Below are 23,629 nucleotides of genomic sequence, written 5' to 3'. Positions count from 1 at the left end.
TCCAAATGTATGATTTTTTTGAATATTTAAATTTAGAAGATTCCAAATCCTTCTGTCTGGTTTTGGCATCTTGATCCACTGTCATAAATATGCAAAAACTACTTGATTAACTCATTTATTGATCCTCACTGACTGGAGAGAGGGATTGGTTGGAATATATGTATTAGCATTAATAACACACAACATTATCAATATCTTTTACAAACTTAAGACAAGATCTCATTAATTCAATGCACTTCTATGGCTGATGTTTAACTTCTGTCTGTCTGGCGTTGGACAACAATAGAGAAGTATGCAAATAGTCCAAAATGCTGACTCCCAGTCTCAGATTTGCATATATTTGAATAGTATGGAGCTTTTAGTTTGTCCTTTTTCCAAAGAAAAGAATGAATTTCTGCATGTTTTCTGATAAACGGTAAATATTGCCTTTACCTCAAAGTCTGCCCTTTAGTCAGAAATGTCTCTCCCCATTTTGCAACTTAGGAAACATGACTATCAAGATAATTGCTATTATAGAGCAAGACCAAACCAGATTTTCTCCATTTCATTTTTATTCAGTGAAAATTGCTTGAAGTACAAAATTGTCTCTTAAATCAATCCTTAATCTCTTTCAACTTCTTCTCTGTACAGAATTTTTTTATTGTCAGTGTAGCCACCAGCGAGAACGTTGCGACCAGAGTTAGAACGGTTCGCATGGCTTTGAACCAGGGGGGGTAGCCCGGAAGCAGGGTCAGATCGTAATGCAGTGACAGACCCAGTCCCATGATGACTATCAGGGCTCCCTCCGTAATATTGTCCCTGCAGAGCAGCGCCAGCCAGGCCAGGAGCGAAGGCACCACGCTGTTACCCAAGTTCATCCAGTCTGGCTGAGCAGGACTACCGGCAGGGATGGCAAACCCCCAGCGGGCGCCCCCGAGGAAGGAAACAATACAGGCTCCGTAGACGACTTGAGCGTACGCCACTTCAGGGTAGAAGCACTGGGAGGCAGCCATCACGAGAGGGGCAGACAGGAAGGGGATGAGCCCGGAGATACCGAGGTACAGGGCTGGTTTGGGAGCCTGAACAAGGGCCCCTAAGCTTTGGCCCTCCTTGGGGCTCCCTGCCTTTGAGGAGCCCTGTTGTGAATCCCCTTGGCAGAGACGGGAGAGCTGCCAGCTCACAGGCCTGATGCTCAGCAGCCTGGTGGTGGAAGCTGTGGATGGGACAAACCCTGTGGAGGTCCGGCAGGGAAACAGCAGCTCAGCTCTGGTTGAGTAGTTTGCCGGAGTGTTTATCTGCTGGACACATCTCCACACTGCAACCTGCGAAAACAATAAACACAGAGGTGCAACACACATCTTGTTATTGTTTGATACTGCTTGAACGTGGGCTACAGTGCCTCTATATTGACTAATAAAGAAGTTGTTCACATTTAGGTCTTACCTCAGAAAATATGCGTCTTCCAGATGCTAACCTCAACATCTTTAATCTAAAAGAGACAAGTAATCACTTATTAATAACATTCTCCCAATAGCACATGTAATTTAGGATGTTTAGCTATGATACAACCCCTCACCAAGGCTAATTATTTCCACAGCTAGCTCACAGGCACTTGCTAAACCTGATGCAACACGAAGCTAAATACTGTAACAACATGCAAACACAAACAGATGTTGCATTTAGCTAAACCTTATGTTTAATCTGACATCCAGCAGCTCACCAATGCAACAGCAGTGTAATGAGACTGAGCTAATAGTCGCTAAGTTAATGTAAAGTCGCTAAACTAGAGGTCGTTTGCTGGCTGCCATTCTATCGGGGCTCGATTAACCGTCTGTCTCCAGCTACTCTGAAAACCCATGAGACGCGATCTGACATCGATTGGTTTGGCTGACGGCGGCGGTGGAGACGTTAAGTTACATTCAAGACGTCAACTATCCATTAAAGCCGCCGCGAACACCGCGCTGCACTGTTATTTACTGAGTATCCGGCGGTTTAATTCAAATAACCGACGTGTTGTTTTATATGACAGGAAAAGTATTTCACCTCTGGTTCACCCAAAACAACACGGTGGAACATCGAGGAGTTGCATAATCACGGCGGGTGTTGAACGCAGCACAGTCGAGCCTGTTCGAAACCCCTCAGTGGCAGCGCCAGTGGTAAGCGCTCCGAAACCCAAACAAACGCCAACAGCCGAGGGTTTATTGCTGCGAGGAAAGTTCCCTCTCGTTAGTGTTCCGGAGCTCTCACGTGTATCTGCACCGCAGCTCACCGGCAGCCAGGAGACTGTGCGCGGCACCGCCATGAGACACAGCAAGTTAGCCCGCTAGCTAGCAAACTGATGAATGTGTGCTGCTGCTGTTGAGGTAGCCATTTTGAAACCGTGTTGTTCCAACGAAGCCAGGTCTGTTTACCTCTATTGTACGTTTGTGACAGCTGCTTAAATACGTCGCCTGACCCACCGCGAGTACATTTAATGCATTTTTACTCAATTAAGCCCCCTAGCTGTGCTAAGTAGTCTTAACTGCCTAGCAGGCTTCGCGGGCTACTTAGCAGGCTAGGTAACGTCAGCTTTAGCTAACAGTTGCTACGCGAGCGTTAACATCAATTAACTTTGCAGAGTTAGGCAGCAGCTCAGTCCTGACGGAGCAGATAATGTTATTAGTTAGCTACCAGTGTTAACAGGTTGGTGCATTTGTGTTTTAAACGCTTTTTAATGGACTTTAACCCACACCGTTGCTCAGCTAGCTAGCTTGGAGTAGCGTGCATGTTACGTTGCTGTGTGTGGAATCGGTGCGCTGCGGTGTTTGTGGACGTGCGTGTGTGTGTGTGTTTCCCAAGATGTGTGATAACGTCAAACAGTGTGCTTTCCGGACTCAGCATTGTGTGTGTTGCCGTCCTCCATGTGGGCACTGTGTGACTGTCGGTGGCCGCGTCCGCGCTTAACTCATTGATGCTGGCTTGTTATGTAATGGTTCAGCGCGGAATACGCTAGCGACTCCACGCGATCCCAGTTTGTGCGCACGGGCTTTTATTTTTGTTTTGTTGTCAGGCTGCATCATAACGCGTGTCTGGACTGGGTGTGTGACTGGAGACTCGGATAGTAAAGCGTATTTTCCTCCAGCGTCACATACACACAGGCCCGTTTAGATGCGCAGCAATCTGAGGAGAAGCACCGAGGTAGAAAGTTTCCACGTTATTTTTTAAAACTGCCATAAATTTCATTTACCAAAGCCGACACAATTTTATGAAGGGGGGGCTTTCGGCGTGAGCTGTGCTGAGATCCACAATTAATGCTTTTTCTCTATAAATGTATTGGAAGTTTAGAAAAGCAGCAATGAAGACAGATTGTCTCTAAAGTTGGAAGCTACTTCTGTTATGCTGGAGTTTCGTAACGTTAGGACACATGCAGCTGTTTACAGTTGCATAGGTGTGACAGCATGAAGGGAAATATTTGTTTAGGTATAAGGTTTATTTATGAACTAACATTTAACCTGACAAGAAAAATACAATTGCATACACTTTAATCGCTGTGACTCCCCAACTGGTTCAAACCAACAGAGCTCCTCATAATTTGCTTATTCAAATCATAGACCAAGACAGAGAACATACTACAGGCACCAAAAAACAATCCATTTCTTCATAAAGCAATTTTAGAACAAGAGGAATATAAATAATGTCATGTCTTTTGGTTCTTATTATGGGCACTACAGTTGGTAGCTGGGAGGTGAGGCTACAAACAGGAACCTGTGCAAAGGGAATGAACAGTCCTTGAGTATGTATGTGCTATGCACGGTGGCTGCGTTACAGCATTATTAGCTTAATTTCTCTGTGTGGAATCCCTGTATTCAGTTGATACATCAGTTGAGTTTTTTCGATATTGTTAGATATTATAAATACTATAGACCTGCTATGAATCTTCTTATATACTGCTTATTCAGCTTTATCATTATTTTGGGAGCTTTACTTTGCTGCTCCATTATATTGCCTCATACTGCTGCGTCTCTTAATATTATAGGTAGCATTTTGTCCAATCTGTTTACATCATTGAGGGTAGAAGTATTAGTTAATTGTAACGATGCAAAACTACCACAGACTATAAAGTTGAATTATCCCCTCATCAACAGTTTTCAGAAAAGTAGCTTATTGCACTGAATACATTTCAGTCAAACTAGGTGTAATACAGGTTTGAAATGTTTTTCTTTCTGAATTCAGACTAACACTATCTATGTTTACTGCAGGTCCAGTCTGTTCCTGTGCAGATACCCATGATCCACAAACCGGGAAACTACAAACTGCACTGAACCATCCTTTGTGAGGGAATTCAAGAAGAAAAGGAAAGACCCACCTGACACACGCGATTTTTCACTCTTCATTTTTCCTCCTAGAGAAAAACAAGTTGATTGACTGGATCTGACTTTTTTTCCTTCTTCATTTTTTGGACAAGATTAATTGTTGTTTTGGACTGCTTTCATCACATGACACCAGGACGTTTTGGCTTGTGGATGCTTTTTATTTCGCTTTCTCATGCGCTTGCACATCTATGAAAACTAAGCAACACCCTATACTTGCGTCAGTCAACAAATTGCAGCACTATAAATGGGCATCTTACAAATGTGATATTAAACTATATAAAGATAAAAACGGCATTATAATGCGTCATTCAGCAGCACCTCTGTTTCACTAACCCAAACTGAAAATGACGGCAATGTAACATAGGGTTTTGCTTTCTTCATTGTCATGTGACTTTGAACCTTTTGAGCACTATTTTCATCACACTCAGACAGTCTCTTCACCAGTTTAATGAGGTGAGCGGTGGTTTTCAGTGACGCCCATTGCTTATAAGACTGTCTCTGAACACTCTTTTCTTTTCTGCATGAGTTTGAGTAGACATTAAAATGATTCGGTAGAAGGTGAGGCGGCAACATACTGGCACACAGTGTGGCAGGACAACGGCCATCTCTTTCCCCCCCTTCTGGTGTCCAAGTCGAACTGCTACACAGACTGTTGTCCAAGTTTCAGGGCAGCCAACCCTCACAGACCGCTTCCCTACATTAAGAATAAGACCGTCTGACTTTTCCTCACCATTGGGACAGATCACACATCAGGTCAATTCATTTTGCCAATCAGCATTGAGTCCAATAAGGATTTAAGTTTTGCTCCTGACTGACGAATCCATGAATAATTCTGTCAGCCTGTGGATAAGAAGTTACCTGGACTGAAAAGTAACGCTCAAAATTCATCAGACCTGCAACAGGAGCTGCCGGAGAATCTTCAAAAAGGAGAATCGGTCGCTCAAAGGCCTCTGCACTTCCACTCAAACATCTACTTCCTGCTTGGCCAGTTCTCTGGGTCACCATTCCAGATCATTCCTGCAACTTTTCGACCCATTTACCCAGTGTTTCACCCTGGACGAAGGGATCTGCCTCTGGGTAAAGGGGCTGTGCTGTCCTGGCGAAGGTGGAGAGGGCGTTGTTGATGTGCTGCTCCCCATCTGTCAGTGCACACACACTGTGATCAGTGCCAACAGGCCTGAGGAACCAAGCCCAATCGGACTGAGAGAGGAGGCAGAGGACTTCAGAGCAACAGACTCTGGGGTAATGATAATGCTTCACCTCACTGACCTGGCTGGGACAAACATGCATGAGTGTACTCAATGGGAAGGGAATTGATGGCTGTATTGTGCGACATTACAAGTCATTTGTCAACATTTTCTGGGTAGCAGGTTTTAATTTCCCTCCAAACACACACACACACACACACACACACAATATATAGTTAAATTAAATCCATCTTGAGTTATACTATTTTATCACATGCTGCACACATAATAATACTTTTTATGCACACTATATTTTCCTACCAGGCTGTCACGCAGTTATCATTTGCACAGCTGCACCAAGTCAAGTTTTGTTTTCTGCTAAGAATAGGAATCTTTTTGGGTCATTGTGTAGAGAACGCAACACACATACAATTTCTAAATAACTGACACTTTGACAGAAAGTACATTCACATTAAAGAAAGATGGGCATTTTAAGGGAACTTTATTCGCGGTAGGAGATTCATGTTACTGCACTTTAAATTTTCAACACTGATCATTGAAAATGTTTTTTCCTGTCATTAGATCCTGGCCATGAGGTTTGATGCCTCGATCCACTGACCGGAAACACTGGACCTAAATGGCGCAGCATGACTTTGTCCCTGCCTGGCTTAACTTCTCCACGCCCCAGCCTGCCAAGGTGTGTGTGTGTGTGTCCTAGGTTAAAGGAGATGAGCAGCTACCCAAAGCTTTTAAATTTAAATGTGACAGTCACATCTGTGTGTGTGTCACCCTCAGGGACAGACAGTGCAGTCAGTACATGGTTCAGCAGAGGGTCACCTAAACATTGTGTTCTGTTATGAAAAAGACAGAAGAAAGGGAACAGTTTAAAATAACAATTGATGGCTCAAGGTCCTGATGGAGGCTTTAAACAAACTTTTCATAGATTGTATTGAATCTCTGCATTTCTAAAAACTGGAAGTGCTTTTTACAAGGCCCTGAAAACAAATGTTCTGGTGGAAATCAGACACAATTGCAGGCTATTTCTGAAAAACAAGCATTGGTTGAAGTTGCTTTCATTCAATGAAGAGTCACAAATCATTAACCGGCTCTGCCATCATATCCATATTAGTATTTTCTTATGTTTACATCATCCTGAAGTTCAGACCAAGTGGCCGTTTGTTTTGTGCAGTAATAAATCCTCTCGCACTCACTAATTGAGGTTAACACTGAAGCTGTATTAGCTGTTGAACAGTTTGAAAGTTCAGTGATTTTATGTAAAATAAAAATCAGTATTAGGTATTGCATTACATGATGTATGATGAGATGTCCTCAGGGTTTCCTCTATAATGTTATAGGTCTGGCAGATTGCCAAGCTAACTATAACCTCAGGCTGGCCGACTTTTTTTTTTCTAATATAATGAACCATATAATGACACAGCTTTTTTAAGATTTCAAGTGTGATATAGGGAAATATCACACAGGCAGCAGTGAATAAGAGTGTCCTCTACTACTTACATTGAATTCACATCTTTGAACATGTCAGAGTTGTATCATCACCTTAAACATGGATACTAGCTAACTAAAAACAAGGCGAGGTTGTGCTTGATTGTTTAAATATTTAAGCCATTTAAGATTTATTGAAGGCTCATTGTAGCTTTTGTGTCATTTGTTGTGATTCTGTAGTTACATGCAGTTTAAACAGCATGTGCTTCGATTAAACTTTGGACTCTGAGCTGATAACCTGTGTTTTTAGTCTGTCTGACATCACAGCTCGGCGATGTCCTCACCCAGATTTCTTTCATTTAATGTAAATAATTTTGGATGTAGCTGAAAGAAAGGGGTCTGGAACTAAGTTTATATCCAATATCTTATAAAAACACCAATGAGGATCCATTCAAAGTATTGCCTCTTGTGGGAAATTCGGGGTGGACGTCAAAAGATCACTGAGTATTTTTTTCTTTTCTTTCGTTTGTATTAGTGTACAGTGTATTAAACTTTCTTTTTTTTCTTTTTTTTCAGTTAGAGTTTTCTCATTAGTTTTTCTGTAAAATCCAACTGGCTGACTCCAGGCTTAAACTGAATTTCTATTGTCTTCAGGGATTAGTCTGCATTCTCTCAGCAGGTTGAAGCTGCAGTGCCTTATCTTACTGACCTTTCCTACTTTATCTTGCCGTGTATTGTCTGTGGACCGCTATGAAAATTCCTTGAGATTAAACTGGTGGGGATAGGCTGAACGAGACAATCTAATTTGATCTTTGAACCTCTGTAGATGACAAGCAAATGACTACGGTAGAACTCATTATTTAAAAGTAAACATTGTCAGTGCTGTCACTTCAGGATTGAACATTTTCAGGATTATGTACACAGTGTTATTATTATTATTAGTTATAAAATTTCTGATTAGAGATGATTTATACTGATTTAAGTTTCTACATCAGGACAAAGATGAAGCAGGGGAAATGCAAATGTCATGATAAGTAGTGTCAGGGTGACTGCCATTTCTTTCTTGTCATTTTCTCTGATAAGATGCATGTTTAAAATGCTCACATTGTCCCCTCTCTGTCTTCCTGAAGTCCCCTGCTGCCAACCTTGACAAACAAGGTGAGCCCCACCACCACAGAGACGGCAGAGCTTCTGTGAGCCGCCGCCGCCACAACTCTTCTGATGGTTTCTTCAACAACGGCTCCCTGCGTCCTCCAGCAGGTAACAGTGTACACCACCTGCCTTCATATGCCATGTTCAGACTACAAAATGTTCAAAGTTGCCGCATCACTATACAGGTCACACGACATGACTTGGTGAGTTTTGCAGTCGGGAGTTTAACTACATGACTGACTGGTGTCTGCTAGGATTGGCTTAAATTGTTGCTGATTCGTCTAGATATGCAGCCTGCCAGAAATTTAGTTAGATTTTTTAGTTGAATTTAATTCTCAAATGCCGATCAAATTCAATTTGACTTCGATCTTTTGTTGGCGAGTAGAAAACCAGGTTAAAAATCGTGTAGTGTGAGGAAGTCATCAGTGTTAACCTGGTAAATTGTGAAAAGGAAAGCCACCGTAAGAACTTCAGCAGAAACAATGAAATTAACACGATAGTATTGATTTAGTACAGTATGTCTTGATTTCATTTCGCTAAAAATTGCTCTTGACTTCAAAAGGGCCCTTTTTATTGAGATTTCAGGTTTAGTAAAATGTTGGTTGGGTTTTAGACATTATGTTTATCAGTAATACCAAGTACAAAGCTTTTGCTCGACATGCAGTGCTTCAACTGAAAGAATGGAAATGAAAACTACCCTGATCGTTCTCTTCTGCTCTGCAGAAACAGGATCCTGTATTGGCCCTTATATAAATCAATGTGTTTTCTTCTACAACCTGAAAAGTGGGGTCTGTCTTATATTTAGGAAAATATAATGTTCCTTCATTATAACAGATACTCTCTTTGAATAGAGATCGTGAGAGAAATTCTTTTATAGTGGATCACTCGAGGTTTCCTCTACTAGAATTTTTTCAGGAGGCAGTGTTGGCACAAATGTGAAGGACTTTAGAACACAGCGCTCACTTCCTCATTTGTTTCACTTTTGTTATTACTAATGTCTGATTGTACTTTGAGATCCTCAACCTTTCTAATGGTAAAATAAATTATGTAAAATAGCATATTTTCAGAAAGTACAGTGGTAAGTTCTTAGATCTTCAAATTATTGGAGTCAACCTTATCATCCGTTTTACTATGGGTTCGCTCCGTGTTAATATCATTACAAAATACTTGAGGCACAACTATTTCAATGGACTCCATGGCCACTGGATAGTGTGCTCAAAGGAACGTGTGGAAGCATGATATTTTAAGCTTAACATATAATAAGGTTAACAAAAGTTCAGACGTCATCATCCCACATCTCCCATAAACAGGATCTGAGACTCATGAAATTTGGTTTCATAGGTTTCTCATGTGACCAAATCAACATAAAGAAATATTCATTAATATCTGTGTTGATGTGATAATTTGGGACAGAATGAGCCTATTTAAAAAAATCCTATTTGTTTTTGTTCTCTTTGTAGGTGACGGATGGCAGCAGCCCTCTCTGCTTCTGAGGCATGACTCGGTGGACTCGGGGGTGGCCAAAGGAGGACATGGTGGGCTGGCAGGGGGATCATGTTGGAAGGAAACACCCAGCTGGCATGGAGCCCCACGGGGTGCTCAGGACGGCCACCACCACCAGGGACGCCACCCCAAACGGGGAGCAGGCGACAGGGACAGGCAGGTGGGGCACCGGCAGCGCAATGGCAACTTCCATCCCCGCAAGGGCCCCTCATACCCGGACAAGTTTCCCAACGAGGAACGCAAAGACGGCAAGGACGACAAGCTGAAGTTCGTGGAAGAGGACTTTGTGAGTCAACGACTTTTCCACATTCTTAATTTTTTTTCCTTTTCTTTAAGCCTGTGACTGTCCTTGACATAGTTCTTCAATGATGAAGCTATTTTTAAAGATAAGATGCCTTGAGTCAACGGCAAAGCTATTTTAGCTGTTAAATAAAGAGTGCTCTCAGTTATAAATATACTCTTTATTTTTAGAAAAGTAGTCACAGCACCTGATCCAAGATGATCAAAACTCAGATCAGATATATTTTCATGTTATATTTTCTGAACAATAATAAAAATAGTAAATGTCATTGTGTTCTTCGTCACGAGAGTTCCCCTGGACTGACCCAGAAGACTTATTGTGTTAGCAACAACATGTTTTGATTGTAGTAGGTCAACAAAGCTCTAAATACACAATTTGAATGCCAAGGTTTTAATGTTGACACTCGATGTTTGTCTTTTAGCCTTCCCTCAACCCTGAAACAACTGGAAAGCCTGGGACGCAGATGCGAGCGGTGGCTCCCCATGCTGGAGTGTGGGGTAAGAGCACCCTGTGCCAGTTTAGATTTTAAATACCTAGATAAACAGGAAACTCTGAATAGCTTCAGATCTGTTTCTCATCCTCGCGTGTTTACGTTTCAGAAAACCCCCCAAGTGGCAAACAGATGGTTTCCAAAATGCTGGTTATCAAGAAAGCTTCCAAGGAGGACTCCAGCACAGCCTTCTCTGCGGGGTTTGCCACAGCCGGCGTCCTGTCAACCAACGGCAACAAAGCTCCCATTGCAGGCTCCAGTGTCTACAAGAACCTTGTTCCAAAACCTGCTGTGGCCCCCACCAAAGTAAGACTCTTTGTCTCATTGTGTTAAATAGTTTCTTTCTTTGTTTCATTTTGCAGAGATGCCGTTTTAAAAGCTAATCACACACATTTATGATGAATACAAATCATGCTATGCATACTGCAGTCGTCTGTGTGATTGGCTGGCTAGAAATTAACTCTGGAAAATGCGTGGCTACTTTCGAGGGAACCTCACCAAGCTTTAATGGATCAGTTTGGCTGCTCCATTTTAACCACCATGACGGCACCAGCTTTTGCGATTATGTCTTTCTTTTTAACTTGCTACAGGAGATACTGTTTAAGGACACATTTTCAGACCAGCATGAGCATTTGATGTCACTACAATGCTTTATTTGGTAAACTTGGTCTATTATCACAGTGATGGAAGTTATTGCACAAACCATGATGTGGTAAACTATAACACAGGTGATGACTATGACACCAGTGTAGCGTCCACCCCTAGGGTCTGGCAAGAAAAGTTCTGGAAAACGTCTGGAGCAACCAACTCTGAGATTTGTGTTCTCACATATAGCCCCACTGGAACATTTCAGGGAAATGTCTTCAGTGCATGTCTGAGAGCAGCTAGAGACTCATTATGCGTCTTCTCTTCCAGAGCACCCAGTGGAAAACCAGTGGTAGAGAGATCACCAAGTCTGGCCTCCACATGCCAGGTCGAGATTCAGTCTTCACCAGCCCTGTCTCTGGAGCCAAACCCATCACCCCAGTCAGTGCACCACTGCACAACGCCCCAAAAGAGGTGGGGGTCACAAAACATAGAGCGTAGCAGACATTCAGGGTTTGTCTTGTCACAACGAGATTTTTTTTTTACTTATGATGTCATTTACACAGACTCCTAAGTAGCATGCTGAACTTCAGGTGGAACATTCCAGTGTAGCTTAGTGTGTTGAAATCTTTATTCTTTATTCTTGTTCTGTAACTACGTATGTGATATGTGTAGCTGGCCCCAGTGTACGCAAATGACGGGGTTTATTTAAACATAGTTATTATGTGTTGGTGTGGTTGCTGACTGAGATGCTGACTCTCTCACACTTTTAAGTTTTCTGCAGCAGTGTTTGTGCCCTGTCTTCTCTCCAGGCGATTCAAACTCTAATATTCACCAGAAAATGTCAGTTATCACATGTGCAACTGCTGTAAATTCGCTGGTCCTATTTAGTCATTACAGTTAACATTTGACAATCTTCTAGAATTTTTTTAGAAAGATACTCAGACAAATGAGTATTCGTGGTTGACCTGGATTTTTGCTGTCCAATTGGATCTGATAGCTGACTCATTTATGTCAAAAAGTGTATTAACTGTTTAATTTATTTATTTATTAAACCACTGTTTCTCCTCTGCGTGTCTTCTCCCCCGGCCTCTTTCTCCCGTCACACCTGCAGCACCCTTCCAGCACGACTCCTCCCATAGACATCGCCCCGTCGAGGCTGAAGCTGATGCGGCGCGTTCCCGACCGTAAGAGCGAGTTCCTGCGAGCTCTGAAGGACGAGGGCACTGGAGAGGTGACGACAAGCAGCAGCCCGGGCACATCAGGAGAGGTAGGCTGCAGTTTGGCTTTTAGCTGATACAGGTTGTAACAGAGATAAAACAAATTCTCTGTTCTGTATGAGGTGTTAACTGTTCATGTTAATTCCCATGCAGAGAATTAACACCTCATACACTCTCGAACAGAGAGTAGAGGTAGAGGTCCCACAGTAGAGTCACAGCTTTCGTTTTTCTCTACACAAAGGCCATAAAATCAAAGTCCAAACCCTCAACGTCCCAAAAAGTGCTTGTAGTCTTTTAACATCAGTTTTGACTGAACTGTGATTGCTTTATTTTTTTATATTCTTTATTTATTAGACCATAAATGGGGAGAAAGAGATACTAAATGGTACAAAGCTCCTGGCCAGAACATTAGGCCTCCGTGGGATACGATTTTTGAAGCCTGTTCTCTCGCTTTGTGAATATTTTTTCAGGGCGAAAGCAACACGCCAGAGCCAAAAGCCTACAGCGAAGAAGTCTGTCATGAGAACGGTCTGTCCTACTCCCTCAGCGACTCAGACACCGAACACCTGTCCAGCTCCCTGGAGGCAGAGCACAGGTAGAGCATTGCCAACAGCCACGCACACACACTTGCACACACTCACACAGTCAACTAAGCAGAAAATCACTATGCCCATATAGGTTGCTGAAAGCCATGGGCTGGCAGGAGTACCCAGAAAACGATGACAACTTCCTGCCTCTGACAGAGGACGAGCTGAGAGAGTTCCAGACTAAAACCGAACAGGTGAGACTTCAGAGGGAAACTCTTAATCAAATATACTTCACTCAGTATCTCCCAGTACTTTGATTTAATCTTTTTGTATTTAAGTGTTATATTTTTCACTCTCTAAACTGAAGTGGCCTCTCACACTCCGATTGTGTCCTTTGACCAGCTGAAGAGGAACGGCATGCAGAGGAACGGGCTTCTCCCAAGGCCGCGGGGTGTGACACTCCACTTCACCCCCTGGAGGAGTGTGGCGGAGGAGCACGTCGAGGAGGGCTCGGAGTCCGAAACCAGTAGCAGCAGCCAGACCTCTGACGACGACGACTGCATCAAATCCTAACGTGGCTTTATGGAACAAAAAAAGAAAAACAACAAACACAACAGCCAACAACACATCCCAGCAAGCAGTTCCCCCTCTTCCTGTCTCATCTTTGTTTTTAGAGCACCATTTTGAATTTCTTTCGTTTTGATTTTTTTTTTGTTGTTGTTCTTGCACAAGGGAAAAACCAATCATATCCCAGTGAAGGAGGAGATTCCTGCTTCGCCAGACGTCATTTTCCCTGCGTTTCCTCCTTCACTGCAGTCCCTGCCCTCTTTGACCCCCCCCACCCCCCCTTCTTCCTTTTTCTTCCTCGCTTTGTGGAACTGAAGTGTTCATCAAGAAAAAGAAGGGCAATGAATGCACACTTGATTCTGCTTCAAACAGACTAACTCATTTCATTGATGATGCTGATGACACATTATTAATGATATTAATAAAAATTGGTTCCTGACAAGCTGATATGTTTCAATATGAATCTGGCTCCTGTGATGTTTTGGGTCCACACGTAGGTGAGTTTGACTCGTGCCTCACAGCGAATCCTCGATTCTTATCAGCCAGAGTGACGCAAAAATTAAGTTGCAATAAAACGCTGCAGTGTTGGATCGATCCAGGTTGTGACTGTGCAGCTCGCTGTAGAGCAGCTACTGTGTGCCAGGGTGAAGAAAAAACACTCCTGTGCCAAGAGCAGCTGGAGCAGCTTTCCCCACTGAAAACATGCTCCATTTGTTGGGGATATAATAATAAAACCTATTTGAATTTACTCTTAGGAGAAGGGTGGGAGCTTAAAAGACAACATTTTTTTGAGTTCGGTACACAAACAAACAAACCCTAAAGAGTCCTACGTTGTCCAAATCTAGTCGCTCTAGCAATTGCTTATATTTCAGACATTTAAACGGAGACCGTCAGAAAAAGCTGTAAAGAAATTCTACTTTGATTAAGTGGCATTAAAACTCGAAAGGCAAACCTCGGCCATGACCATCAGCCTTATCACCTTGTAGCATAAGACAATGGCTCAATACGTCACAACAGGGATCAGCATACCCAATATCTGCACCCTGAAACTGAACGCAGCCATTTTGTTGTAGACATCTTCTTGGTCATTTTATCTCCTTTATTGATAAGACTGAGTGTAAAGTGAGAGAGGGGAGGACACGGAGCAAAGTTCTGCAAATCAGAAGGGAAGCTGCAGAGGACTGGAGCCGCTCGCTCTACATGTGAGCTTCCTGACACCTGGTCGTCCGTTTCTACACACTTCTGCTTTTCCTGCAGTTTGCAATTGTACAGTTAAAATAGTCACAAGTGGAAGTTGTCAGACAGGCCTGGTCTGAACACAGCCACCGTTCTTAGAGGTCTCATAAATACATTGACAGTTAATTTCCCGTTTGTGTTAGACAAACCGATAGAGCCACAATATTACAGATAAAATCATCACGTGACTAATCTCCACTTGTTGTCTCTTCTTTTAACGACAAAGTTCAACAAGACATTTCTTTAAAATCAACTCTAAGAAATGTTTATCTACAAGACAATTTGTCTTTGTAAATGAGGCAAAATATGGAATTCTGGATGAAAGAGCATGAGGTACGGGGAAATGCGGTTATATTCCTATGAGATTGTGTGCTCAGTCAGTAGCAGCATTAAGCAGGTGAAAATAATGGGAGAATAACTGCCACCAAGGAGATCATGTTTCATATGCATTTATTTGTGAGTAAAGACTAACACCGCCCAACCCCACTAAGTACAGGATAGATTATCATGGAACTTGGTTAAGGATGTGGTACGAGTAAGGGAATAGTTCATTAATCTCAATGAAAGTAATCGCGCATGTTCAGATGGAGTGAAATTTACGGGTGTGTAGTTTGAGGGCGAGTTTAAGGGGACTGTTAGGTGAGGTACCACCCCCCCGCCCAAGTTATAATCTAGTTTTGACTATATTTAAGTGCAGCACCTGCAGGTAGAGATGCATCGTATAATGGGTCCACGACCCCTCACCCTCCATATAAAGGCTCTGTAATGTCTGTGTGTTGAATGTCTCAACTAAGGAAAAAAAGGCATCTGCCACAATAATCAGTGTTTACGGCTGCTAACGAAAAAAAACATTAAAATCAGCCAAGCTACATTGTGACTTATTCCTTATTAAAAAATCTAAATTATAATGCCACGTCAAGTTATTAGCAATGAAGAAGTTTTGAACACCAACGTTTTATCAAATTAGATTCTTTATTCAACTTTACAGATACACATGTGAACCGACAGGAACATAACAACAGGCTTAGTTATATATGCACATATTTACAACAGCAAACGAGTGCAACAAGGGCTTGGCAGGACGGTGAATCTCTTGGGCGCAGAGGAAGGTCAGGAGGGAAACCAGGTTCACTTACTGAGAGATTGAGAAAACTTCAATTAGATACACAGCAAAAAATATTGCAAAAATGTTGAGCGTCTTTGTCATACACATATTAACACACCTCTATAGACCACATCAGAAATGTAATGATACAGGGGAAGCCTTGTAGCATGCATGAAGAAAGCAATGAGCATTACATGAGGGGAAAACCTGGTTTAAAAGAAGTTGGAACACTTCCTTCTAAAGTTCCCTCTGGCTCATGTTTTCTCCACAATGAGCTTGCACCAGGTTTTTAAAAAGGGATGCGCTTGTTCTCCTTACAGCAGCAGAGCCAGAAGGGGGCACTGTCCCGACCGAGCAAGATCTGTTGAGGAGGATCACTTTCCCCCTCTGATATGGCCACTTATGACACCGACAGCCACAAGTGAGCAAAGCTACGAGGGGTTCAGACATGTTTCCTTAAAACTATTATTAACTTAAGGAACCGTTGGGTCTATTTTGTCAGGGGAACTGAACTCCTGTGTTTAACACTGAAGTCTCACCTGTCGACTTCCATACTGTTCGTTTTTCCTTTAGTTTTGCTGCCGGCTTTTTCGACTTTGTCAGCGGGAGGCTCGTGCTTCACCTTCTTCACCTCCTTCACTGGACTCTCCTCGGGTTTCCTCTGAAATACACAAAACACGTTCATTCACAGGAGATCTGGGCCATTCATCCTTAGGTTGCAATATTTTAGTTTTTACTGAATATCCAGCTCCACACTCACCTTCTTCCTGACCAGGTGGGAGATGTCAGATACCGCAGCGGAGGACGCGTGTCCGTTGGTGGAACTGACTCTTTTGGTTGATGTGCCGTTCACCTGGACGGAAAAAAACAAAATTATACAATCGTTTCTCAAGAAATTTGCCCAGTTATGTGGTTAATATCTAAGCAGACTACAGCTTAAAAAAATAACCATGCCTACTTATTTGGATTTGGTATGTTACACTTACTTTTGAACTGGAGGCAGCGTCACCGTTCTGTAGAGCAGACTCTGGGAATGCAGAGGAAGTAGAGCCTCCCCCCTGACAACAACATTTATTCATAGAGTTAAAATAATGTTTATATGTTAACTTTTATAAATCACACCTTTTTTAAAAGGCTCATAATCAGATACAGGAACATCACTGCCAACAGCCGGACAGACAACAGGTTTCAAACAGATCATGAAAATGTTTTTACACATTTTAAATTCAATAAGCCTCGTCCCGTCACTATGAATGTGTGATTCTGAATATGTGATTCTGGGTCCATCATGTAACGGGAAGAGTTTGAAGAGGACGATGACGCCACTGACTCACCAGTGCATCCTTCACAGACTCAGAAGCAGCACTCGTCATTTTCAGTCCCTCTGTGGCGTCCTCCACCTTCTCCTTGATCTCTGGGAGCAGAGCCTTCAGCTCCTCCATCTCCTTCCTCTCGCTGGGCAGAGCCTCCGGGCCCTCGGCCTTGTCCAGCAGCTGCTGCAGCTTGTCTTAAGGACAAGTTGGACGTGTTAGATCTGGGGTTTTAAACTGGTTTTGTCCCAGTGACCACCATTCTGAGTAGAAAGTAATTAGAGGCCCACTGATTTGCCAACGCGTGTGTGCCTACGCGTGTGTGTGTGCGTGCAAGTGCATAGGAAACTTTAACATTGGGTTTTCCATGTTGGTTTCATTTAAAAACCTCAAACAAATCCACAAAAATGTGTAAAAAAACAAAATAAACGGTTGATTTTCAGTGCTTAATAATTGAAAACAAAATTAAAATGCAGTTTGTAGTTGTACTGCATCTCAGAACCATATGTAGTTCAATATATAACATTCATGACTTAAATGTACAGACATGTAGCTGACATGTTGAGAACGTTTAAGTAACGGTGATCAATAACAATCAACATAAACTGGGGCTACAAGTGAATAGGGAAGATGACAAAATAATGCAGAATATGTCACAAATGATAATCATACAATATCACACAAACAATTGAGGCCTACTTAAGTTTAACCTCATGATCACCAGCAGCAAATCCCACCTACTGCATGAGTAGTACACACTACGTGTGTGTGTGTGTGTGTGTGTGTGTCTAGAGCTCTCCTAAGAAATTGTTTCTCAACCAGCGAACGTGATAAAGTTATTGCAATTCATTGTTTTGGCTATTATGCCATTTTATTTTTCTTATTACAAAGTATTTGTTTTTCGCTCTTTCGTTTTATTTAATATTTTCATTATTAATTCTGCCCTTTTAGTCGTACCCTTTGAGAAAGAAAAACCGTCCCCTGCTTACCCAGCCTGCTCTTTATGACGGAGATGGAGCTGTTCAGCTGGGCGACAGCCTGGCGGTACTGGAGGTTCAGGCTGTAGGTCAGGCCCAGCTGGTAGTGAGTCTCAGCGAGCAGGCGGCTGTCTGAGTCCAGGTGTTTCACCTGCAGCTTCAGACACTCCTGGAAATCCTCCAACGCCTGGGAGTAATTTCCTGAGGAGAAGATAAAAAGGAACTCAACACACTGTCCAAGGTAATACCAGGGGTTAAGGTGGAATTGATGCCACTGATTTCTTACTAAGTAACAGTATCATCTCAAGGGGTTGGTTTTAGTTTGATTTAATTTGTGGTGCCTGTAAATTATTCCTGTGACAAAACAGCATTTTAATTTCTGCGGTGCAGGGAAGTAAAACCCTGGGAGCCCCCCCCACACCTCGATGAAAGCATCTTATTTTTGAATGGATAAGGATAAGACTTCAGCATTCAGTACAACTGCCTATTTGTGTGTGTTCATGTATGTTGAGGTTGTTTTTGTTTTATGTTGCTGTTACAAAAAATGTTGATGTGACTTTATCATAATTATTGTAAATTATTTGGCCACCTCCCTCAGACAGTTTGTAGGGGTCATGGTAAAACTAGAAGATGAGCGGGTCCATTTGTTCGTACCTGATTCAGCAGAAACCTCACCCAGTCTCAGGTGGGTCTGCGCTGCCATCAGCTGATCATCCTTAGACTCTTTCCTTATTAAAAGAAAATGAAAACAGACATCACTATGGAGACCGTTGCTCAGTGACTAGAAGGTTCTTATCCTGACCATCAGGGCTTCAAACCCATCTGGAGCTCCGGTTACCTCTTGTAAATGACCTTGGCCACTTCCAGCATCTCCCAGGCGAGCTGCAGGTTCCCCACCTCCTCCTCCTCCTCCTCCTCCTCCTCCTCCTCCTCACTGTCCTGAGAAGACACGTCAACGCAAGATTTAAACTCCCACTCTGACAATCACGCTCGGCCGAGTCATTTTGATTTGTGCTGGAGCTGATTGCTCAAGTACCTTCTCAGCGGTGCCGTCTCCTTCGCCTTGCTCTGGTGCGTCACCCTCCATTTCGGCATCGTCGCCCTCCTCCTCCTCCCCCTCTTCTTCACCGTCTGGAATCGTAAGTGTGTAGATGAACTTAGCAACATGTCATAACAACCATCATGGAGCCAGTTAAAATGAAGGACTGTAATGGACAGACACCTTCTGCTTCCTCTCCTGATTCCTCGCCTTGTTTCTCATTTTCCTTCTCGTCTTCATTCTCAGCAGATTTGTCTTCATCAACCTTGCTCTTCTTTTCCTCCTCTCCCTTTTTGGCTGCTTTCTGTTGTGCATCACCAGCGGGGGCCTTTACCACGCCACCTTTCTTCTCTGCCTTTTCGCTCTGCTTCCCTTCAGCCTTTTGGGCATCTTCGTTTTTCCTCTCTGCCTTTTCGCTCTGCTTCCCTTCAGCCTCTTGGGCACCTTGGTTTTTCTTCTCGGCCATGGCGTCGTACACCTGAACCCTCATCTCGTCCCTGGTCTTCTCTGTTGGGAATAGAGAGCAGAGTTAGGATGAGGCGCATGAACAGTCATCTTTGAAAAGTGACTGCACAAAAACGACCATGATGCTCCACCAACTCCTTTTCCTCACCATCAATGTTTTCTGTGCTCTCAACGTTGGAGTCTTTGGGTTTCTCTTCTTCCTCCTCTTCCTCAGGAACTCCTTCCAGAGCGTTACCAAGGACTGAGTTCTCCATCCTGCAACAATACAGTTGTTTAGTCTGCATAGTATCACTACTACTACACAACTGTTTGAGGATAAGTCCAGGATGGAGGGGATTAAACTACAGATCATGAATTTTGTGAAAAAAAATGAATCCGAGCAAATGAGAAACTCAAGCCGTTTTCAGACAAACACTGGGAAAGGTCTGAAAAATTGGGTTCGGACGTTTTCTGGAGTTTGTGTTTCACATAAGAACAATTTTTGTAACAGTAGAGCTAAAGTGAAAACGCTTCAGGTGACATTTAACGAAGCATTTAGAATCTTTCTTAAGCTTCCAAGATGGAGTCAGTGGAATCTCTGTGGCCTGTAATGCCCCTATCCTCCATGCGGTCTATAGGAACTTTAGGTAAAGAATTATGTGTTGATTAATGACAAAAGCTATTTTTCTTCTGGTTTCTGGAAACACTTCAACAAATGCCTGTAGTTGTCTTAGCAATGATCTAAATATTCTGATTTGTCAGCTGCTATGATCCTAATTATGTTTTTTTATTATATGTGGATCTTTGTGTCTGAGATAAAGTTGAACTGAATTGTTTGCAGCACATCGAAACAGGCCACATTCCAACTTGACATCTTCATTGTCATATTCTACGTGTATTTGAATTTTTTCTTTTCAGTTCAGCATGTTACAAACTTCTTCAACACACCCACTCGTACACTGGGAATTTTCTGGACATTTTCTTTATTGTGACCTGCGTTCACGCAGACCTTTACCAGGGGGCTGGCAGGAAAAACTCAATCTAGTAAAATATCTAGAACAAATGACTCAGACACTTGGGGTTCTCCCATACAGCCCCTGTGGAAAACTCTGGAGGTTAGTGCATGTTTGAACGCTCTCTGATCTTACCGTGCAAGGTCCAGGAGCGCTTTACCGCACCAGAAGAACGCCTCTCCACACTCATCCGCTGTGTCGCCATACTTTTTTGCCCTAAAACGGAAAAAAACTCTTTAAAACATTTATGCAATTGGCAACGATTATTGAAATAATTTATTTGTCGCACAACAAAATAAAAACATTTTGATACTCTATACATTTTTGTATTAATATTTCAATAAAAATAATGGCTACAGTTTCAATAGGGCCTGCCATCGGTTCGGTGCTCGGGCCCTAACTAAATATTTGATGGTTCAAACTCCTCAAAAGTGAGAATGTTCTGCTTTACTTTTACCTACATGACAATAATCTGGATATTGTTTGGTACTGACAGTTGATAACACAAATAGTTGTCAAATTTGATCGTAAAGGAAAATGAGTGAGCTGCAGAACCCTTATTATCATTGTTCATTCTTAGTTAATGCAAACCTTTTTACATTATGTGGCAGACAATCACATTTCCACAAAAAAAATAGGAGACAATAAAAACGAGAAAGAGACTTTCAAAGTAACTTCCTATAGAATACAATCTGTAGACGCATGTCGGACTTGTTGGATTGACTCCAGAAGTGTGTGACATGTACAGACTTTGCATTCTGTGTGAAGCTGCTTCGGTTTGAGGATTTGGACTCACAGCATGCCACAGGCCTCCTGCAGGGCGCTCACCGCCTCCACCACCTTCCCCATCACCAGGTGCTTCTTCCCGGTGCCGACCAGCTTGTTGGCCTCCTCCATGTTAGCGACACTGGACAGAGAAATACACTTTTCAGATAAATCTCTGGTGGAAAAACAGCTGCTGTGGTTCAGTGTCTCGGTCTTCCGGTTCATCTGGTGTGTGGCACAGTGAATACAGACCTTGTACTGACAGGGACAACAGACGGTAAAACTTGAGGTGATGTCCGGAGGTTTGAGTGTCGGCTCGTCTCTCGCGCTGCTCGCACTGTCAACTCTTCTGTTTCAATTTGGCGCGAAATATTCCTGCCTTTTCCGGTCGACTTCCGTGTTCGTCAACCAGCGCGGGAGAATTCTTAAAGGCACAGAGGGAGCACCACAAGATGATAACCATTTACTCGATGCCTGCTACTGTAGTACTACTAGTGCTAGTGTTACTACTATAGCAATACTTCTACTACTACTACTACTACTACTAGAAAAACTACAATGAATGACTGAATAAAAAGTTTATTTGGAAATTTTAGAAAAAAGAAAATCATAACACTTCAAGTGCACATTTTATATCTGAAGAGAGTCTGAATGAAGTGTGGACTTGGTCACTGATAGTCGTGTCTGTTAATACTACTGCTACTTTTACTGCTACTATTACATTTGCTATTTGCCCTGGGGTCAGATCCGCGCAATCTTTGCTCTGCTGCGACGTCACAGTCACTTCAATAGCCCCGCTGAATGCGACAGAAAACAAATTTCCTAGTCTAAAGTCCAAATTCTATTCGTGTTACTAGTAGTAGCAAAAATAGCCTGCGTACTATTACTAGTATTTGATATATGTATTGTTTTTCTAGGTGCTGCGCAACAAATTTGTGCAATGAAAATAAAGCTTTCTAATTCTAACATGACCACAACTACAACCACTGCAAATACTATTGAATTACCATTAGTATCACTCTCATCACAATACTACTGTTTATGTCAATCCAAATGGGACACATACTATATACCACTTCTACTTCACATACTAATATACATACTACTACTACAGCCGCTATACTAGCCATTAAAGTGTTTGGCTGATGATTTGAATTAAAAACGATCTGCAGTTATCTCTGTTACTTTGAAAAGAAGACAGGTTAAATCCCATTTCTTTGTCATACTATGTTATGTGTTTATCTTTGTGAATAATAATATTCCTTTTTGTCTCCTATTTATTAATTTATATGTTTAATATTGAGGATATTTTGGATTTCCACTACGACTGCAGGCCAGTGTTTTAAGCTGTTGACTATACGATAAGATAATAACATAATTGAGCAGAGAAATTAGGTAGTGGTGGTATAAGTGTGTGTGTGTGTGTTTGTGTGTGTGTGTGTTTGTGTTAGTGTCACTCAGTATGTGTGTGCTGTATAAGTGCAGCTACAGGCTGCTGTCACGTCCTGCTGTGAGACACAGGGATTGTCCAGCTCCCTCCTGAGCTCCTCCTGCTGATTTCGCTGCGTCGCTGCCTCGTCAAGACGAGTCTGGACCTGGCAGCCAATCAACCTCACACTGAGATGGTCCCACTCACACTGCCATCACTGCAGAGATCCCTTTAACAGCTCTAATTTCTCTGTTCAACACACCAAACACCACAACACGGCTCATTCAATCACACACTCCACTGTTATCTCACAGAGTGGAAATACTTTGAGGGGGTTTATCATAGGTAAAGTCACTATTTTGGTGGATAAAACAACAATAACCAAGTAAATAGACAGTGATCACTTTATGTACTCGCTCAGCCTTTTAACACAGCATCTTCATATTTTGCAGGGGCTGATGGAGACCATTGTGACGGACACACGAGGGCCCCTCGAACCTCCATTTGTTACGGAATCGCCAGTGGAGCAGCTGCACTAATTATTGTCACATTGAGACACGGGAGATGAAAACAAGGCACATCGTTTGATCACTCGCCCACCGCAGTCTTACTAACAGGATGTCATTGTGTGTGCCCCCTCTTATCTGGCCCTTGAAGCTGCGCCCATGGCAACAGCGTGCAAAGACGTCGCTCTGTGACAGTGGGAGAGAGGGGCGGGGGGGGGGGGGGGGGCAGACTGAGCAGATAACAGCCACCAACACTCAGGTGAAAGAATAATCTAGATGAAAAACGCTGCAGGCTTTCTCTTCAAGCAGTGGACTGAAAATATGTGGATCTTTGCTGGATAACAGATATTAATTATTATTATTATTTTTATTATAGAATAAGATTTGGAGTCCAAATTGTTATACTTTTGCGTCACTAAAATTAAAAGGACAGCTTCAGCTGCTCCAACAACATACAGAGACAAACAATGTGATTTGAGATTCACTGAGACAAACAGGA

At 42.6% G+C, this 23,629-nt stretch overlaps 3 protein-coding genes across 9 annotated transcripts; 1 reads left to right on the top strand and 2 right to left on the bottom strand.

The window, feature by feature from the left end:
* Positions 1–539: 539 nt before the first annotated feature.
* Positions 540–2,144, bottom strand: LOC133967985 (transmembrane protein 69-like). Of its 3 annotated transcripts, none has more exons than XM_062403742.1 (3): positions 2,023–2,144; positions 1,423–1,468; positions 540–1,301 (listed from the first exon to the last, which is right to left on the bottom strand). In XM_062403742.1, the coding sequence occupies exons 2-3, from the start codon at positions 1,459–1,461 to the stop codon at positions 594–596; spliced, it is 747 nt and encodes a 248-aa protein (XP_062259726.1). In that variant the 5' UTR covers positions 1,462–1,468; positions 2,023–2,144; the 3' UTR covers positions 540–593. The 3 variants fall into 3 exon arrangements, with proteins under 3 accessions (XP_062259726.1, XP_062259725.1, XP_062259724.1); XM_062403741.1 differs by lacking the exon at positions 2,023–2,144 and adding an exon at positions 1,700–1,911; XM_062403740.1 differs by lacking the exon at positions 2,023–2,144 and adding an exon at positions 1,556–1,909.
* gpbp1l1 (GC-rich promoter binding protein 1-like 1) lies at positions 2,053–13,769 on the top strand. Of its 5 annotated transcripts, none has more exons than XM_062403736.1 (12): positions 2,053–2,135; positions 4,218–5,573; positions 6,101–6,215; positions 8,092–8,221; positions 9,574–9,902; positions 10,339–10,414; positions 10,517–10,713; positions 11,323–11,466; positions 12,107–12,262; positions 12,683–12,807; positions 12,891–12,993; positions 13,142–13,769. In XM_062403736.1, the coding sequence occupies exons 3-12, from the start codon at positions 6,156–6,158 to the stop codon at positions 13,310–13,312; spliced, it is 1,491 nt and encodes a 496-aa protein (XP_062259720.1). In that variant the 5' UTR covers positions 2,053–2,135; positions 4,218–5,573; positions 6,101–6,155; the 3' UTR covers positions 13,313–13,769. The 5 variants fall into 5 exon arrangements, with proteins under 5 accessions (XP_062259720.1, XP_062259721.1, XP_062259719.1 ...); XM_062403737.1 differs by lacking the exon at positions 2,053–2,135 and adding an exon at positions 2,205–2,342; XM_062403735.1 differs by lacking the exon at positions 2,053–2,135 and adding an exon at positions 2,239–2,380.
* Positions 13,770–15,495: 1,726 nt separating this feature from the next.
* Positions 15,496–21,575, bottom strand: LOC133967983 (histone-binding protein N1/N2-like). Its single transcript, XM_062403734.1, has 14 exons — positions 21,448–21,575; positions 21,227–21,337; positions 20,566–20,646; positions 19,587–19,693; positions 19,157–19,480; positions 18,971–19,065; positions 18,773–18,873; positions 18,589–18,662; positions 17,947–18,135; positions 16,982–17,154; positions 16,634–16,705; positions 16,408–16,500; positions 16,187–16,308; positions 15,496–15,677 (listed from the first exon to the last, which is right to left on the bottom strand). Exons 2-14 carry the CDS (start codon positions 21,325–21,327, stop codon positions 15,671–15,673), a joined length of 1,539 nt encoding a protein of 512 aa, XP_062259718.1. The 5' UTR covers positions 21,328–21,337; positions 21,448–21,575; the 3' UTR covers positions 15,496–15,670.
* Positions 21,576–23,629: the final 2,054 nt, after the last annotated feature.

Source organism: Platichthys flesus, chromosome 14 (genome assembly GCF_949316205.1).
Source record: "Platichthys flesus chromosome 14, fPlaFle2.1, whole genome shotgun sequence".
Taxonomy (NCBI): domain Eukaryota; kingdom Metazoa; phylum Chordata; class Actinopteri; order Pleuronectiformes; family Pleuronectidae; genus Platichthys; species Platichthys flesus.
This window is presented reverse-complemented; position numbering and strand designations above follow the sequence as displayed.

What these genes read in the sequence shown, in the direction of transcription:
- LOC133967985 (XM_062403742.1), bottom strand. Translation starts at nt 1,461, where the DNA reads ATGTTGAGGTTAGCATCTGGAAGACGCATATTTTCTGAG. An exon ending in GAAGACGCATATTTTCTGAG is followed by an intron (nt 1,302 to 1,422) that starts GTAAGACCTAAA and finishes TTGTTTTCGCAG; the next exon opens with GTTGCAGTGTGGAGATGTGT.
- gpbp1l1 (XM_062403736.1), top strand. Translation starts at nt 6,156, where the DNA reads ATGGCGCAGCATGACTTTGTCCCTGCCTGGCTTAACTTCTCCACGCCC. An exon ending in GCCCGGGCACATCAGGAGAG is followed by an intron (nt 12,263 to 12,682) that starts GTAGGCTGCAGT and finishes ATATTTTTTCAG; the next exon opens with GGCGAAAGCAACACGCCAGA. An exon ending in TCCCTGGAGGCAGAGCACAG is followed by an intron (nt 12,808 to 12,890) that starts GTAGAGCATTGC and finishes ATGCCCATATAG; the next exon opens with GTTGCTGAAAGCCATGGGCT.
- LOC133967983 (XM_062403734.1), bottom strand. Translation starts at nt 21,327, where the DNA reads ATGGAGGAGGCCAACAAGCTGGTCGGCACCGGGAAGAAGCACCTGGTG. An exon ending in CGTCATAAAGAGCAGGCTGG is followed by an intron (nt 17,155 to 17,946) that starts GTAAGCAGGGGA and finishes CTTGTCCTTAAG; the next exon opens with ACAAGCTGCAGCAGCTGCTG. An exon ending in AGTCTGTGAAGGATGCACTG is followed by an intron (nt 16,706 to 16,981) that starts GTGAGTCAGTGG and finishes TGTTGTTGTCAG; the next exon opens with GGGGGAGGCTCTACTTCCTC.